Source organism: Drosophila arizonae, chromosome 4, assembly GCF_054131065.1.
Source record: "Drosophila arizonae isolate 15081-1271.41 chromosome 4, UAZ_ARI_1.0, whole genome shotgun sequence".
Classification (NCBI taxonomy): Eukaryota; Metazoa; Arthropoda; class Insecta; order Diptera; family Drosophilidae; genus Drosophila; species Drosophila arizonae.
In genome coordinates this window covers 9420538-9439314 of record NC_142924.1, presented here as the reverse complement: position 1 = coordinate 9439314, position 18777 = coordinate 9420538, and the positions used below count along the sequence as shown (strand labels likewise).

At 36.5% G+C, this 18777-nt stretch overlaps 4 protein-coding genes across 4 annotated transcripts; 2 read left to right on the top strand and 2 right to left on the bottom strand.

Annotated features, from left to right (window-relative positions):
- Nucleotides 1-5771: 5771 nt before the first annotated feature.
- Nucleotides 5772-12508, bottom strand: Ptp69D (Protein tyrosine phosphatase 69D). The gene is made up of 12 exons (XM_018008539.2): nt 12216-12508; nt 11335-11437; nt 9279-11116; nt 8961-9188; nt 8652-8895; nt 7696-8584; nt 7321-7467; nt 7143-7253; nt 6892-7071; nt 6519-6826; nt 6315-6450; nt 5772-6250 (listed from the first exon to the last, which is right to left on the bottom strand). The coding sequence occupies exons 1-12, from the start codon at nt 12304-12306 to the stop codon at nt 6173-6175; spliced, it is 4353 nt and encodes a 1450-aa protein (XP_017864028.1). The 5' UTR covers nt 12307-12508; the 3' UTR covers nt 5772-6172.
- Nucleotides 12509-12747: 239 nt separating this feature from the next.
- Nucleotides 12748-13925, top strand: SmD1 (small ribonucleoprotein particle protein SmD1). Its single transcript, XM_018008188.2, has 2 exons — nt 12748-12924; nt 13402-13925. The coding sequence occupies exons 1-2, from the start codon at nt 12911-12913 to the stop codon at nt 13760-13762; spliced, it is 375 nt and encodes a 124-aa protein (XP_017863677.1). The 5' UTR covers nt 12748-12910; the 3' UTR covers nt 13763-13925.
- A 191-nt stretch (nt 13926-14116) lies between these two features.
- On the top strand, nt 14117-17088 carry LOC108614194 (uncharacterized). The gene is made up of 3 exons (XM_018008186.2): nt 14117-14346; nt 15084-16699; nt 16766-17088. Exons 1-3 carry the CDS (start codon nt 14214-14216, stop codon nt 16943-16945), a joined length of 1929 nt encoding a protein of 642 aa, XP_017863675.1. The 5' UTR covers nt 14117-14213; the 3' UTR covers nt 16946-17088.
- On the bottom strand, nt 17072-18650 carry LOC108614195 (uncharacterized). The gene is made up of 5 exons (XM_018008187.2): nt 18479-18650; nt 18334-18414; nt 17710-18241; nt 17435-17643; nt 17072-17376 (listed from the first exon to the last, which is right to left on the bottom strand). Exons 1-5 carry the CDS (start codon nt 18521-18523, stop codon nt 17326-17328), a joined length of 918 nt encoding a protein of 305 aa, XP_017863676.1. The 5' UTR covers nt 18524-18650; the 3' UTR covers nt 17072-17325.
- Nucleotides 18651-18777: the final 127 nt, after the last annotated feature.

Sequence of the window (18777 nt, the reverse complement as noted above, 5' to 3'; positions counted from 1 at the left end):
CTTTCAGTTTTTTTCTTCTTTTGATTTTAATGTACGCAAGAGGGAAATAAAATACCATTATTGGCTTTGCAGAACCTTTTTGCCTATTCCTAATCCTTCGATGCGTCTAAATGGAATCAAATCCTCAAAATTGGATTGAAGAGCAACGCCCACTCTGTAGACAATCCAGCTACAGCTACAGCTACAGCTCCGGCTACAGCTTCGGCTCAGACAGTTACGCATTTATGTTTATTTGGCCGTTCCACGTTCCACCCCCCGAGCCCACTCGCCTTCTTAATGTGCCAGCCAAATGCTCAATTGCGGTGTCCCAGGACATGCCAAAGTGAACGGAATAGGGGATTTCCACTCAACTACATTGTGTTCTCAGCCAAAGTGGACTGCCTGATGCTGGATGCTGAAAATGTAAACAGTGGAAAATGGAGACTCAATTACTTAAACGGTTAGTCCATTGTTCAACATACACAAATTTGCATATTTCTTATTTCTGTTTGTTTCCGTTTAGGTGCGATAGTCAAATATTTTCATTACCATGCAGATTTGCCCTGCTGTTACTTATTTACAAGCTACGTGCAGCTCAACAAAATGGTGAGTCAAGAGGAATGGAGTGTATATAGATATGCATAGATAGAAATATTATTGCATATATAGGAATATTAATATTACTCTAGTACTTTTTTATTTATTAGCTAAGTAACTCTTTGAACTGTTTGGGTTTATTAACTCTAGCAGCAAAACTTGAGCGTATTGCCTGGCTAATCCCAAGCTTCAATGCACATCATCTTTTTTGGCTAGTAGGCATCATAATTTATGATTGTGCAGCAGAAGCTCCTCCACAATTGGTGTGAGCCGCCAATGCCGAGGACCCAAAAATAAAAAAAAATAACAAAAAATAAGGAGAAGGAAAGTCGAACAGAAAAAAGACTACGTCATACTGCGCAAACTGTGTCTGACCTGCACAGCAGGCGCTGGCGGAGTTTTGTTCTTATCTTATCCCGCTGTCGTGCCATGGAACAGAGAATATGTTCTTATTTGTGAAATTGCTTACTTGCTACGATCTGGCTAACTAGTTTCAACCAGGAATACTCCAACAGCCTCCGCTGCTGCTGTTGATGATGGTTTAGTCCGAGGGCCCTGTCATTGTGGTTATGTTGGGATTGTTAAACAACAATATATGCGGACAAAGAAACAAACAAGGGATTACTTGAAAATCGTTGATGGCTTGGTGCCATACCAATACCAGTGCCGTCTGGCCACTGCGGACGGACCCCCTGGCGACAAACACAGGCCACATCCGATGTTCTTTCACCTACATAACGTGGTTTGCACTCCCAACATCAAAGTTTACACAACAGCGAACCCGAACATGGTTCACAATCGATCGACAAACGCATCTTTGATCAGAAGAGTGAAACTGATTAGACTATGGGAAGCAAAGGTATAGAGTCTGTTTTTATTCTAAGTAAGTAAACTACATTCATAATTGCCAATGACAGCAGAAATCACTATCCTCTCTCTATTAAATAAATATTTAAATTATAATTAATATATTTCCTATTCCTATGTCGTTTGCCCATGATATATACATCTATCCAATCTCTCACTTTATGGAGTATACATCGAAATCTACAGGAATAATCCTTTTACAATCAAATCCCATTTAGAATCATATTCCCCTTCACACCCATAATCATAATCCCAGTTGTCTAGGGACTCCATCTATTTCTCTATGTTATCTTTCACTTTGAAAGAGTCAACTAATTTGCAGGCATTCCATTTGGATAGCTTTCTTGACTCTTCTATCTAATCGATTGCTGACAGTTCTCAACGGTAGCGAAATTAATTTCAGTTTTCAAACCCCTTTTCTGTTCAGCTTGTTGGAATCTCACCCAAACGAATTAAGACACGTGTTGAAGCGACTTGATTTTAACACGGAAGCGTTCCAACCCTCCGGCAAACCCCGAAAACAGGAAAGGGAAAGCTCTATGGCAGTGGCAGAGCTACATGCTGTGAGTTAATTCCTTTCGATGTGGTTATGAATTAGGCACAACTCATCATTTGCAGCATCTGCGACTGTGCTTTTTAGGTGGGTGGGCGGACCGGTTCGCCGGTTGGCCGGATCGCCTTCACGAATATCGAATCAGACACAGAAACTTTGTGTTAACACCCGACCATTACATAGCCGAAAGGCATCTGCAAGAACAATATGTGGCACGTGGCACGTGCCTCACTGCCTTACGGCCTCACTGCAGTCGAGCGTCTTTATGTGACAACAAACAAATAAAACGTGCACCTCACACCCTTCAGCCCCTCAGCTCCAGACTCGTATGTTACAATGTATTTGATGTATACAAAATAACATTATGCTTTCCATATAAGTTTTTTCCTCTAACAATACGATTCATCATGCTAAGAAATATATTCTTAATATTACATAGACTTGGGCGAGCTCATGAAAAAACCTTTTACTCTCTCAAGATCCGTGCAGAGTTGTTATAAAATTTATGTGAGTTTTTGCTCTGGAAAAGAAAGAATTCGTATTACATATAAATTGTTACATAAGTGTAGAGATCCTATCTGCTTGACTTCCTCCATAAGAAATAAAATGCTTTTGGAATTACTATCTAGAGGACAGGCAGATGGACTTGTTTAAACTGTCATATCAATTACAGCTATACCCATAAAATGTATATACAAGGGTAGTCTGAAATTTCGACCGTCACTTACAAAAAAAGTATGATGATAGAGATATGGATAAACTAATATCAGTATGAACTATGAAGTTATGTCCGAGTTTAACTAATATATTTAATCGCAAGATCTCTTTCTGGAATAATAAACTTAAAATTGATGAAATACAATAATTACTATTTTAATAAAATAAGTAATTTAAAATAAGTTAAATTTCTGGTTTTTTTTTTTCCAGAAATAAACTTTTTTAAGATTTCCAAATTATATGCATTTTAATATTAGGCAAAGAAATATACATATTTATTTAGCACTAAATGTGTCCCATTTCCAAACTCATCCAAGATCCATCTAAACGCTACCCAGTATAAATAACAAATAAATCGAAAGCCCCTTATGTCCCTGCTTTTCGCCTAAACAGTATCAAATTTCATTTCTTCCTGCAATCCCTTGACCAGCAGGCTTTAACGAGCATTATAACATAAAATCCAGCAATTTAAAATACTTAAAATGTGTAACAGTTGCTCATTTTATGAACAACATCATTATTTCACACTACTTAATTTACTGTTAGTCAAAATTCACCACGAATTACCAATTTATTAGATGTGTGCGTGTACGTGCGCGTGTGTGTGTGTGTGGGTGTTTGGCTATATATCCTGAATACTGATGCGATTGTACTTAACGTTGCGAATGGGGTGACTTTACCGCACAATCTCTCGCCCTCTCTCGCTCGCACCCATTGTAGATGTACGGCAGTATAGCAAACGTCAGTGATTCCCTGATTCCCCGGCAAAGGCATGCGCGATGGGTTTTATGAAGGTAAACAAGGAGCGTCGTTCGCTATTTGTGTTTGTTTTTACATCAGTGTCAGTGCACTGGGCACTGACTTTCGACACGTTTTCTGACTTAATTTTAGTTTATTGCTTTTTATGTATCTGTGTGTGTGTGAGAGTGGTGGTGTTTGTGTGTGTGTGTGTGTGTATTAAAAATCATTCATAGTATGCGCACACCACCCGCTCGACTGCAGTTTATGAGCGACCGGCAAACAATTGGCATGCTCAGACTAGAACGTCGTCCGCCACGTGTTGCGGATGATATCCTTGGCGAATTGTTGGGCGTAGTGCTGCTCCTTTGAAGTCGCCCAGGACGCACTAGAGTCCGTTGACTTTTCCAATTGGCGGGGTCGTAACTGATGCTAAGACGTGAAATTAAGTCAGCCTCCGCTCAGCGCCGCTCAACAACGCGATTTTCCTCGGCTGAGGGGCTGGGGATGTTGAGCTCTACTTATGCCTGTGACAGATATAAACTTTTTGTTTACTGTTCTCACGCTTGTGACTACCAAATGACGGATTGAATTAGGTAAATATTTGTTTATGGAGCGCTGGTCCGATACACAGTCCTGGTTAGATAGCCCAACTGCTAGAGCACCGGCACAAGTCGCCTGATTAAAGCCGCATGATAACAATAATTGTTTTTCTTTTAATATATTCATCTATTTTTGTTTTCTTTTTTTTATTTTGCGTTTTGTTGTATTCCGAAAAAGTTATAAATGTTGACGCATGGCACGTGCCACAGTTTATCGTTATGATAAGCGCCAACAAGTGAGAGTGATCTAAGCGGGCGTATATTCCAAATTCTTCCCATACTCAAATTGTTGTTTTGGGCTGAGTCGTGCAGGTATTCGGAAAATTATAATTTGTATAACACTTGTTTAGTTTTGTCAAACTTTCCGATGAAATTTTTTACATATAAAGCTTGTAGGTGTCGAGTTATATTTAAAAAGATCTAGCTAGACTTTTATCGAGTCTAGTCCATTACAAGTCCTTGATTCATAAATTTGTCAATTGTTATTCAAGCTATCAATATTTTACTAAATATATTAAGATTAAAAATATTAGACATTAACTAGACATTGAAAATAATTTTTCTTTAAAAATTATCCGAATTTTTAAATGTATCAACTCAATTTTTTTATTTAAAACATAAAAAAAATTGAAATGCAAACCTTCTCTAGCTCCAATTCCCTTATTTACCCCCTTACCGAATTCATTCTCATATTTATCAAAAATGTGCAGAAACATTATTAAAACATTAATATTATCGAAGTATAATTATTATTGATTTTATTTTCTAGCAACATTTCTTACCTTTGGCTTGAGAATATCAAATTGGCAAAAACCTCTACATAGATACATTTCCAATCAGACACACTCTCCATATGTACTCCAAGCTGACCCCTCGACGTAATTTTCGCAATTCTATTCATTTAATTGCCAAATGCATATAAAAATTCATTATATTTTAAACAGAGCACGCGACGAGTGGCCTTTCACAAGTGTTGACACAAGTCTTCAGCTTTAACTGAAAAACATCATTTCCAGTTTGATGATGAATTCAAGTGCTACCCAGGATGCTATCTGGCACTCGCCCTTGCACTACCACGGCCACCGCCTCTGCCACCGTCACGGACGCTCTTGGCTCTGGGGCAGCCTGGCATGCAGAACTCTTCTGTGCTGTTGGCTGCGTAGACTATTTGCACAAAAAAGTTAATTAATTTAATGAAAGGTTCGCAAACTAGTGTAACAAGTTCAGTTGTCATAGAAGTACATTTGTAATTACATAAATAAGGCAGCTCACTTTATGGGTTCGTAATTGAAAGTATAGCAGCCTTTGCCAGTGGTTTGAGAGTATAATTAAACATAATAATTTATAGTAGTTATTTGTGTAACAGAAGTGAAGCTGCTATATGTCTTGGCCAATGGCTATATATTTGCCAGATTTGCTTAAGACTCATGCCCACAAATAAGCTTTTTACAGTCGAAGTTCTCTTCCTCCTCCTCAAGCTCCATCCCAACGAGAATACATGCAAGACTCTGTCGTATTTCGAATGCCAGTGCCTCACTTCAACTTCTGCTCATAACTATGATTCATCACACGCTCGCCTTTATATGCCCATTCTCACGAATATATCACACTTTTAAGCCCACCCCATACACATTTCTATACAGAGTTACTTTCGCTGAAAATAGTAAGAAGCAATTCGCAATCTTTACACACACCTGCAAATAAAGTTGAGATAGATATTTGTTTGGTTGATAGCTGATATTTGTTTCGTTTCTCTCTCTTTCTCTAAGCTATTGTGCTGTTTTTCTTAAATGTAAAAGATACATATTTTATTTTATTCTTATTACTTTACACATAATCTTATAAAATAAATTAATATTCATCCTTTGGTAGCTTTATCAGTATAAATACGCACATACAGACATACAAATATATGTATAAGGTTAAAAATAAATTGGTAAAAAAATGTATACAATCGTCGCACTCAAATACATACTATACGAAGATTCCTTGAAATGTACATTATTATAATATCTATGTATGTTTGTGTATGTGTGAGTATGTGTGTGTCTGTGTGTGTGGGCGTGTATGTGTGAGTAAACTCAGCTGTATTCCTCTTATGAGTATATTCAATTCGTATTTAATCCTCTATGTTTTCGGACAACTTATGTAGATCTGAATAGTTTAATATGGCGCGATGTAGGAACTCGTATTGTGCCTAAAAGAATAAATATAATTAGTTATAATTTCATTGTTTTATAGCAGTCATGTATTATACTTACGAATGAATTTAGAAGTCCTGGTCGCTGAGATCGCAATTTTCTTGTTATTGAACATATATCTACACTCTTTTCCAATCTAAGGTGCTGAACCAAAATGCACATCGCAACAAAAATTGAACTTCGATCAGTGCCCAAGCTGCATAATTAAATATAATTTATAATTAAAAACATTCTAAAATATAATGACTACTAGTAGTAAATTACCTGCAATGAACTGTTAGAGGAGATCGACAACCATTGTTTTTGTGATTCTTATAATGTTTGTGTGCTTGGTCTACCAGCTCAATAATGCCCCGACAGACTTCAGGAACCTCTCCATCGACAGTGGGCCAACCATTATACTGGAATTGAGTCACCTTAAGGGTATCGTCGATTTTGCAATTCGTTACATAGAACTCCCGACGAGTGTAATACGGACAACTTTCACTATGTACGTATTTTACGAGTATTTGATCATATTGTATTTCATCATCAGCCCAATAACGTGGACATTTCCTGGGACCGTCTCCAATCTAAATTAGAATTGTGGCATAGTAATTGCATGGAATAAAGTCAAACTGCATAATATTTTACTCACCTCGGATATCATAATTAGTGTGGAAACACTTTGCTCAGATATCATTCTCCAAAAATCTCCAATTGTGTTCTCCATAGGATCTTGTGCAATTATAAAGGACTCGCTATTATCATAACCCTCAATGAAAGAGGCATTTATATAGGTTGAATTATCGTTCGTTGGTATGGGGCTTAGAATGACCTAGAACAAATTAAATATAGATTACATTAGGCAACATATCAAGTGATTTACTTTTAAATTCGCACACTTACTCTATTTCGATCGTATGGAATAATTTCATGGCATCTATTTTTCAGCATATTTTCCTTAGTTTCGCCTACGCTGCAAGTTTTATTTATCTCATCCGTTGTGTTCACAAGTTTCTTAAATGATGAAAAAGAAAGAAATTAAGTAATTTTATTTTACTGAGACAAATCATTGCACACAAACCTCAAACTCCAATTCAAGCAAGCATTTTCCCTCATTCGGCTTGAATTTTAGATTCTCAATTGTTGATGGCAATGCATTCAGTGGTATATCCGTGTTTCCATATGTAGCAGTGTCCAACAATGCTCGGTAAAGGAAAATGTATTGTTTCTGCAATGAGATTATCAATGTATTTAAATATATAATAAGTAGGAGTAAGCTAGCCTATAAACTCATTAACTAATCTTAATTATCGTATCTACTGTATATCGTCAATATATTGTATTTTGACCATTATAATCATTATATTCTCATCATCTCATTGAGTATCATAATAATAGCCATGGCCTTTATTAATAATATATTCGTATCTCAGTATTGTCAACTAAGCCAACTTACCAATGATTGGACCAAAAAGTTACGCTGATGACGTAAATCGCAAACAGTATTAAATATGGATACCATATTTTCTTCCTCCAACTGTTGCACAAGAGAGTCCAATGCCACTAGAGTACCTGTTCGACCGACACCTGCGCTGCAGTGCACCAAAATTGGACCTCTTTGCACCGAGTATACCGAATTGATTTGACGAATAAACTTGATAATGCCATGCGGATGCTCGGGAGCCATAAAGTCCTTCCATGTCAGATAATGATACTGAGTAATTTGCCTGTGATCTTCCTCGTCGCCGATCAGATTCGACTTCGTGATATCTAGGGATCGTATAATATAATCTCCAGTCTTCCGTTCTGCGGTAAATTTAACTGAGATATCGCCAAACTGCTTCGAGTCGAAAACCTTTTCTGGCCAATACTTTGCGCACTTCGACTTATTATATTCCTCCAGATTTGTCAGCATAACAATAATCTCTAAATGTTGTTCCCAAATCATACGCCAGAAATCGCTAATTGTGCTTTCCATGGGACCTTGAGCGCAGATAAATTTCTTCCTCTCCTTATATCCAATGACAAAATTGGCATTTATATAGTCTGTACTCTGGTTTCCATTAATTGGCGATAGCTTAACCCTAGTTTGATCGTAGGCCTTTATATCTGGATATCTATTCTTGCACGCATTTTCTTTCATGTCACTATTCTTTGTTGTTCGGTCAGTAAAGCGATTTGGCAACATTTCATATTCCCTTAAGAAACCATAATCCGTATCCTTATGCCGATTTTTATAGGCGCTAACTAAATCTGCTTTATGAATAGGACCAGTATCGAAACCTTTCTGATTGCCAGACCCTATGAACTGGCTATGATTGTTGATCCGACGTCTAAAAAGAGTTCTGAAATTCAAATATACAAATTATGAGTTCAAAGAAATTATAAGTCAGACAAATCAGTTGTAAATACCTTAAGGAATCTCTTAAAGTTAACGTATCTTCGTCTGGCATTGCGTTCTTCGTCTTCTGATGATGGACTATCCAGAAAATAATAAAAATGACAATCACTCCTAGTGATATAGCAGCAGCCTTAATGCCAATATTCAAATAGAACTTAGAATCATCAAGGGAATGTATTTGTTCTGCCTCAGTCGCAGGTGTCATTACATCAAAGTAATCACTGTAAGCCATAAGAACCGTACTTCCAGATCGAACTATAATGGGAAATATATATGTTATTTCCATTGTCGCATTTGGGGCAGTTATATATTTAACTTACCTATAATCTCAAGGAAGCCAGTGTAGTTGAAATTTATATCTATTTCGCCATCGTATATATCTCCAATATTATTTGCATTACTATTATTTGTATCTTCCTTTTCAGTGCCAACTGTGGGATTTCGTCGTATTCTCATTCTACTTCCTAAGACTTGTATGGCTTGCTCTGTTAAATTTCCATCTTTAAGTAGTTGTTCTTTTTGAATCTCTGCTGGAGTTGGGGAGGAATCTAACAAAAAATATAATCAATAATTGTGACTAATAAGTTATCCATATAAATTTATATATATAAATTATAGTATAATGTCTAGTATCTTACCTATTTTCAAGGCACTTTCTTGTTTTCTTAAAAATGGTGCACCGTCTAAGCATTTGCGACAGATATTATCGTTGTCAATAAGATCTTCAGGCTTGTTAAGGAAACGCATTTCGTCTCCTAAAAATATTTCCGATCTAAAGTATCGATTGCTAAGCATTTCAGCTATATAGGCATAATTATTGGTCTTATTATTATTGTTGTGCACTTCATTGTACGTAGCCACGTTTAGTTTCTCAGGAGCCGGCAGTTCGTTATTGCCATTGGTTATTTTGACTAGATACAGCCGATAGCAACAGATAGGTCCATTCCGTTCGCTAACTTTCGGTATATATAATTTTAAAACGTATTTTGGACCATTCTTAACCTTTGTCCACATCGTTTTGCCAATTTTTTCGGGCGTAGAAATTGGCATGAAGCAGCTCACAACGGCAGCTTCTCCGTTTTTCTTATGTCTCGTAATTGCGGAGACTGTTGCAGTATAATTAGTATTTGGACTAACGCCTTCGTAGATCGTTTTATGGCTGGGCTCATCGACCCTACGGATTTTGGGGCCCCATTTCTTGGTTAACATTTCACCCTCTTGATTATAGTAGGTGTAGTTTCCTTCGAGGATAATCAAGTATGAAATGATCTTTCCATTTGGATTTTGGGGTACATTCCAGCTGAGAGAGATCGAATCCAGCCCAGAAATATTCTTATTATGGCAATGTATTTTCAAATTAGTTGGTTTCGTTGCAACACCATCCATGGTTGTACCATTCACTTTCTCTGACCAGGGACCGCAGGTTTTGGTCAGATCGCTGCATGCCCGCACTTGGAACTCGTAGTCCGTGGCGGTCTTCAGTTTATCAAACATGTACGGCAAATTTCTCGAGTTCTGTTGGTGGAAAGCTTTCTCAATCAATTTCGGCACATCACCTGCTTCAGAGACCGTCAATTCATAGTATTGGATATACTCAATAAGATCCGGTGAAGGCGGATCCCAGCCTATCGTAATTGTCGAAGCTGTGCTGCCAGTTGTTTCAACCTTTGGTATGAATATCGGATCGTGATCCAAGGTAGTCACAGCAGATGGGTATTGATTGGTAGGACCCTCGCCAATCGAGTTCTTGGCCACTAAGCGCAGATTATAGGTTGTATTGGGACTGAAATTCTCCAAGACATATGAAGTATAGTTGCCATTGATGATATCTTTATAATATTTGTATGCGGGCGAACCTTCTTGGGAATGCAGAATAAAATACTTTTGAACAGGATCATTGCCATCATTCACCGTCCAATTCAAGTAAATTTTACTAGCACCAACAGCTTTCGCATAATCGATGCTGGCCTGCGGCACTTCCATGACAAGCAACGTTATTTCCTTCGAAATGATCTCATCCTCAGCGTCGTTATGCAGAACACACTTATATGTTCCATTCTCCTTCTTATAAACCTCTGTTAATTCCAGTGTAAAGTTCAATTGTTTATCGCTCAGCTTGTGTATTGAGGCAGCGGCGTCTAGGAACGCAACTGGGCTTCCATCCTTCAGCCATTTCAGCTGCTTGTTTGTCGTTTCATTCTGTGGATATATCTCAAATACACAATATATAATGGCACTTTGCTTGATCTTTCGTTTAATGCTCTCAACGGTGCTTTCAATGATTTTCGGTTGAAGGAATGGCTGCAAGCTATACTCCACGGATGTATTTGTCACAGTATCTTTGCATGCATAGTTCCCACTGTCCGATATATTCACATTGCGTATGTAAAGTACATTCTTATACTTTTTGACATCATTACTTAAATTCGGATCGGCATTTTCTTCGGGAATTATTATATTCTCAGTTATTGTAAATCTGAAAAATGTGATATCAGAATAGTTAAGTAGTGTAAAAAGAAAAACATTGATTGCTAAATTTTTTACAAGATAGTGAATTGATTTCATAAGAAATCATTATTCATTTATAAGTCTGTATTTTGTTTCTCATAAGTTGTTTGCCATGCTGAACTTAATTTGATTGTGTTGGCTATTGTTATTTAGTTTCAATAGGTTAACATAGAATTATGAACGTACCTTGTATCAAATTTATAATTGGTTTCATTATTAAATATCCAAATTGCAGGTTTGTGTTCAGTCGCACATTCAAAAGAAGAATTCTTTCCAACTTCAACCCATTCTAAAAAGAGAAAAGAGTAAGAAAATTAATGTTAATATTAAATGTTATCTTCATGTCAAATAATTTTATTTTTAATAAATAAATTTACAATCTATATGACTGCTTCCTTCAGTGGCTGTTAAGATATTCTGATTAACGATAAATACAATCTGTTAGGCACCTCATATTCTTGTTATCTACTCTGTCTCTGTCGTTAATCAGTTCAACAATTTTTAGCTTGATTAGGGCGTTATTACTCATAGCAAGCATAGATAATAGTTTGCCTATAAATGAAAAAACACTATACACTACAAAATATATATGTGTAGATGTATATATTTTAGTAAATTTTAGTATTTCCTATCTACTAGTTGAGCCAACCCTTAAAAAATATTTAAAAAAAAAAAAAATTCTTTGTCTGGTATGCTGCTGTCGAAAGACATTCATAGCCAACATAAAAGAGAATAGAAAATACATATCTACATGTCTGCAGATGATAAATTTATATTATAACGACGCTGATTATTGTTAATAATCGCATTTATTTACATATATTTAACACTTTAAAGGTTTTGCAAGCGGCATAAACACATACACACACGACACACCTACATGCATACGCAAAAAAAAGTATGTATGTATATGTTCTATGTAGAGGTGTACAAACTTGTATACAGGCATTTGCGTGTAGAATATTCAAAAACAAAACACAGATGTATTGTGAAAAAACATAAACTGGCACATTAAATAGTTAAGCTTTCATGTCAAGAGCTAATATGCTATTAGTTTTCACATTTACCTGTTATATTTCCTTGCGCAAATAAGTTAATAAATAAGAAAAGTATAAGTATCACATAAGCATATATTCGGTGTTCGTAAAAACACGCCATCGCCTTCTAACTATGCAGATTCTGTTGAGTATTTCAAAGGGCACAAAGTCGTCCCTCTTCTTAAATATCAAATACACTTTAGTACACTTTTATAGCCACATAATTACAAAATTATTTATGCTTCTCGTTTAGTTAATACTGGCTGGAATCTTTTTGGCACAGGCGATGTGGTGTTGGAAAACAGTTGAAGAAAAGTGTTCTGAGAAGTTATCTATCACACCCAATAGAAAGAACAAATATCTGCGATGTTGGAACGTGAGTGAAACTATCGAAACAAATATGAATTTATTTTGGCAATACTTTTTAATGTTGTCTATTTTATTTATAAATAAATTAATTCATAATTACTTTAATACTCTCAATACTTACCTTACAATTATATTTTGATAATAATTTAAGAACGATAGTTTCACGTTATCTTGACATCACACTGTTGTAATTTCGATATCGATATAAGTAGATGCGGCTTTAATATTTTATTCTTTTTATTGCCGGCGCAGCTCAGTTTGTATATATTTTGTGTTTGACAAAAAGTTGTCAATTTTTAAATAAAACACATAGTAATAAAGTCATACGCGTGCATTGAAATACAAATATTTCAAAGATGAAATTGGTGAGGTATGAGAAATGTAAATTGTATTGAATGTAGTATAAACATGGTTGCTCTTTTATACGTATGTACATTTTTATATGTGCATGCGTGAATACAAATTAGCATGTGCAGTTAAACGTTTGTTTGTATGAAGAAAGATATCATGATTAACAAATAAAATATGTTCCATAAGTTTTAATATTAATGCGTATGCTTATACTGCAGAAAGCCTTTGCCGGCTGCAGTTGCCAATTGCGAGGGACCTCAAGTAAACTAGATTGTTTGTGTGTGTGTGTGTGTGCGTATATGTCTTATTCCTTTAGCAATATTTTGAGCGCTAAATTTGAAGATTGAAAAATGGCACAAAGTAAAATCAGTAAATATGATGTTAGCCATGTTTTTAATAAACGAATAACTTATTTGGTATATATTAACAATATTAGCTATACAATATTAGCTAATATTCAATTTAACAATATATTATCTTTACTATTAATTTCTAGATTTCTGATGAAGCTCAGTCATGAGACTGTAACAGTTGAATTAAAAAATGGTACTCAAATTCATGGCACAATTACTGGAGTGGATGTGGCCATGAATACTCACCTGAAGAGCGTTAAAATGACTATTAAAAATAGAGATCCAGTCCACTTGGAGTCCTTAAGCATTCGAGGCAACAATATTCGCTACTTTATATTACCCGACAGTCTGCCATTGGAAACTTTGCTTATCGATGACACTCCAAAGTCGAAGTCGAAGAAGAAAGACAGCGGGCGTGTTGGAAACCGTGGACGAGGCAGAGGCAGCCGTGGACGTGGAGGTCCAAGAGGACGTGGACGAGGCAGAGCTCCGGCTAGACGTTAAGTATATAGTTCAGAAAATGGAAAACAAATCTTATGTATGAATAACAATTACAACTGCCCGGTACAAATAAAATTTGGGCAACTTTTGAAAGAGAAATATAAATTCTGTGTTTGCCCAATAAAGCCAAACATTTGTATGAAAATAAATCTTACGTTCTACCATACTTGGCTATTATTTGTCTATACATTTATACATTTACATTAATAATTGGCAAAGCAGAAAGCAATTGGATGCCATAACGTTAAAATCCTTACAGATTCGATTCCTATTGTATTGTTATCGAAAAGTGTCGCACTACAATTATACAATCCACAATCACATTTTATATGCGATAGTTTTTGCGGTTAAATATTTTTTCAATTACAATTTATGGTCACACTGTCCCTCAGTCAGAGTTCTTGTTTTTGTTCAACATTTTAAGTTTTCGTGTTTGCTGTTGAATTTGGGTATTATGCCACCCCCAAGACCAAAGGGGATAGGATTTACAACAGGGGTCACACCAGCTAGACCCAGTTCAAATACCCCCATGTCGGAAAGACAACAAATGGCTTTATTAATCCAAATGACTGCAACGTCCTCAACAGGTAAGCCAAAACATACAAATCTACTATCTGTTTATATGTACGCCGCCACAGTATATGTGTACCTCTGTCTGTACGTGTGTAATTGCGTATAGGTACATACATACTTTACAATAGCGTATACATACAACAAATTTTTGAAGTAACACGCAGCTACCAAATATGTGGGCGTAAATTGCAGTTAAAACTAAGAAATAAATACTTTTGCAATAACATTTAAACCTAGTGTGTGTGTGTGTGTGTGTGTGTGTATCTAGCGCAAATTTGGATTGTGATCTCATTTCTCTTTTATTAGTCCTACGAACTTTACTGTTCGGGTTATTGTTACATGAGTGCTGCCATAGATAACGCCCAATTGAGCTGTTCTGTGACATTTCTAATGTACCATTCTTATTTTTCTTTGCATACATGCATGTGTACATACTTACATACAGACAAATGTTAATTGTGTGTGCCGTCTCATATGTGAAAGTGTATGTGTATTTATATTTGTGAGTCGTATAACGAAAATGTCCTCCACATAATAATTAGGGTGGGGCTATTTTATATCCTTAGAAAAGTAGTTTGTCACGAAATGTGAAAGGCAGAAAAAAATAGTCGTAGTTCTTATAAAAAAATATATGTGTGTGAATGATTCTCTACAGTCGTGTCCATATTAACATGTCCACCTCTTAAAAGCGTTACACCTTAATAGCTACTAATTAAATTTGTATTACGTATTTGTTCTCTCTTTTACCCAGAAACATCCCGTACGCACTCAAAGAAAAATGATAAAAAAGGTGATGCAGATGTTGAAGAAGTCACTGCCACGGATAAGCAGTTAGACAGCGTTAATGAAACCAAGGAGAAGCCTGCAACAGAGGATTCCAGTTCAGAGAGTAAAAATGCTGAACAAAATATAGCTCAAAGCGTGACAAGCACAAAGCGAAGCTATTCGGATGTTGAGGAAGACTTCGAGGAACATGGCGACGACGTAAAGAAGAAGAAACGCAAAGATTTGGATAATTTGAAAGACTTAAAGAATACTTCACTTAAGGTATCATCTAAGCTGGAGAAAACCTCAAAGTTGGCGTCCACCAAAAACTCGCCCTCAGGTAGTAAAATAACTACGACAGTTGCTGACAAAGAGCTGGAGGTGAACAAGACTGTGGAGATTGAAAATGAAACAGAAGGCAGCGAGGATTATAAGAGCAATGATAGCTCATATAATGGTGCCTTGAAAGTGCCACCGCTGAAGATTGTAATACCGCAGCAGAATTGCTCGATCGACACGGATGGTAATGTCCTGCGTACTGGTAAAGTAGCTGCATCGCGGAATGCGGCGTTGCCCTATGTTGTCAGTTCCAATAGTGATTCGATTGACACGGTGCTATCCAATCAATGTCTGAGCCCACATGAGAGTCCACAGAAAGTCAATATCGCCTGCTCGACCATACTCGACGATAAGAATATCAAGCTATTTAATGACGAAAAGAACCTAAGGGTCTTACGCAGCTCCTATCGCAGCGGCGTCACAAGCGCCGAACGCAGCTCGAACAACTCCTCCCCGCAAATGCAGAGCAGCTCCCCATCGCCAGCATCGTCGAATCATGCCAATGACAATGCTGATATCAAAGGCTCCTATACAAATATGACAGCTAGTCCCATACAGCATAATCAATTCGATCATGAGGTGTTGCCGAATGTGCCGAGTCCTTCGACGTCCTCGACGTCATCGTCGAAGGAAATCAATTCATCTTCAAATGTTGAGCTGCATCCGCGTAAGCGAAAAATAAGACCGAAGAACAACGATGATAATTCGAAAAATTCTCATGCCGATAACTCGATGGCCTCTGGCGACACCCACCCGCATGATTATCCCTTTACGAATGGATTTCAGATGTTCTTGAATATTCGCAGGCAAGTGGAGAGGAAGTGGAGAAATCTGTATCCCGTTAAACCTAGACCACCTCAGGGCTACAACGACTATCTGCTCACGAAGCGTACTTATCTGTTAAATAAGAATGTGACGACGCCGGTAATCGAAGTGCCAGATGCCATTCCCGAATGTATGCGAGACTTTTATATCCAACAAGAGAAAGCCAGGCGAGATCTGTCCGACGCGCACACAGTGGAAAGAGAGAAACTCTGTTTGAGTGTAGAGCAGGAGATAATCCGAGTGCACTCGAAGGCAGCGAGAAGTATATCTGGCCAAGCTGCTCCCTATTCCGTGTGTACGTTTCTAAAAGACGATGAAATCTATAATATGATTACGCCGGAGCAGGACGAAAAGGAAAAGAGTGCGCGCTGTCGCTTCAATGGTCGCTTGCTGCTCAGCTGGCTTCAAGACGTCGACGACAAGTGGGAGAAGATAAAGGTAAGATGAAGTCAATTGTATTTTACAGAAAATAAAAACTAATGCCATACTTGCTTTTGTTTGCAGGAATCCATGGTCTTGCGACAGCATAACGAAGCGGAAAGTTTGCATGCGGTTCAAGTTATGGATTGGAATATGTGTCTGAAAAAAAACAAATTGTGTGATTACATTTACGAGCCAACCGTCGATAAGATTCATGTACCCATTGTTTATGTGGCTGACGATTTTGATATGTTGCCAGCATAAAATTGGGCTTGTCTCTATTCAAATTGCAGTAACTTATACGATGTAAAAAAAAATTTTTGGCTGGCGAAAAACGTGTCCAGACTTTTCGCTACTGACGAGTTGTAAAAATAATAAAAAGCACTTGACTAAATTTTTTTAAATAATTCCTTTTTTATTATTAATAACAAATAATATGTATATATATGTATATAACTATTTTTCCACAGAATAATTTCAAGCTTTAATAAGTTTACACTTATACACGATTTTAGTAGCTCTATCAATAATAAATACACAATTATTGAATTCTTTTGTTGATCTTTCTGAAACAGAAACTGGATTTTCTTACTATACATGAATATATGTATAAATATTACATATTTGTAAATTCACTATCTACTTTATTTCGTTGACATATTCTTTAAAATAGTCTGTGCAAAGTTGCCTATCTCCTAAAAAGGTATATAATTAGTTGAATCCTGCTAAGATGTAAACCATTTTAATACTTACTTCACAAGTATCTAATAATTCCTTATTATTACTTATCTCCTTGAGTGTAATTTCGGCAGTTGTATTTTGATCTCGCGTAGAGCTCCATTTGCAGCTCACCGAGAGCGCGGAAAGTGCTCTTAGGGTAGCGTCCAATTTGTCATCATATTCATTCTTATTCTCCAGATTATTCAAAAGAATGGATACTGCATTCTGTTTGTTTATGTGATCTGTAAATAGTATATATGTATATAAATATATATTATATGCATTACATTTAGTTTTAATTCCCTTACCTCTGATTGAGTTCTCCCGCGAAGCTAGAGAACCAATAAGAAAGGCCGCCTTTATGTAAACCGATTTATGATCCGATTTTAAGCAAGCCACCAGAGTTTGAATACCCTTTGTGCCCAGAAACTCTTTCAGTCCAGGCGGATAGTTTTGTATCAATGATGATACGGCATAAATTGAGCCTTTGGCCACATCCTCATCAGCGTCGTTCATAGTTGTGGTAAGCACAGGAATTATCTGTTCTTTATAAAAATAATTTTGACAGAACTCATTGTTCTGAGCCATTTCAGCCACTATATAAATGGATTGTTGTCGGAAGGTATTATCCGGAGTTCGAATATACTGTAATAATAGGGCGGCGCCTCCGATTTTCACAAACGAATTTGCCATATCAATATCACTGATCTTATCTCGTATTAAGTCTAAACTGTCAATTTTCTGTTCAAGAGTTGTGGATTCAGTTCTTAGAATTAATAAAGCTGCCTCCAAATCATCTCCCGTCATGGCCTTCAGAGCACTTTGTAAGAAATTCATCCTCTGGAATGATAATAATTAATTATTATTCAAGTGAATATAAATACTCTATGTTATATCAGTCCATAACATCAGATTTCCCAGTTATATATCACCTTTTCATCCGTTTCTTCTGGTTTTGTATTTGTTGGTTCCTCATCTTTTCCAGAATGTTCAACGGCCAGTCTAAGCAATGACTGTAATATAACAAACGGTTAGCTAATTTGTAAAAAAAAAAAAACAGTTGTTATTAAATCAAACCTCTAATTTTTTTTTAGGATTGTTGGAGGTACGCTTGGAGGCCATATTATTTACTTATTTATTGATTTAGAAAAAAACTAAGCGTTGCAAAAATCAATTGGTTGTGTTTATGACAGATTCATAATATAAACATGTGAGACGGTGTATTTATAAGAGATGCGTCCACTTCGATATATAGACGGCACATATCGATAGGAATATTTTGGAAAAATACTAAAATGGTGCCATATCGTCATCGAATAGTGTTGAAAATGGCATCAAATTTAACGGACAATTGTTGATGTTACCACCTCACTTCC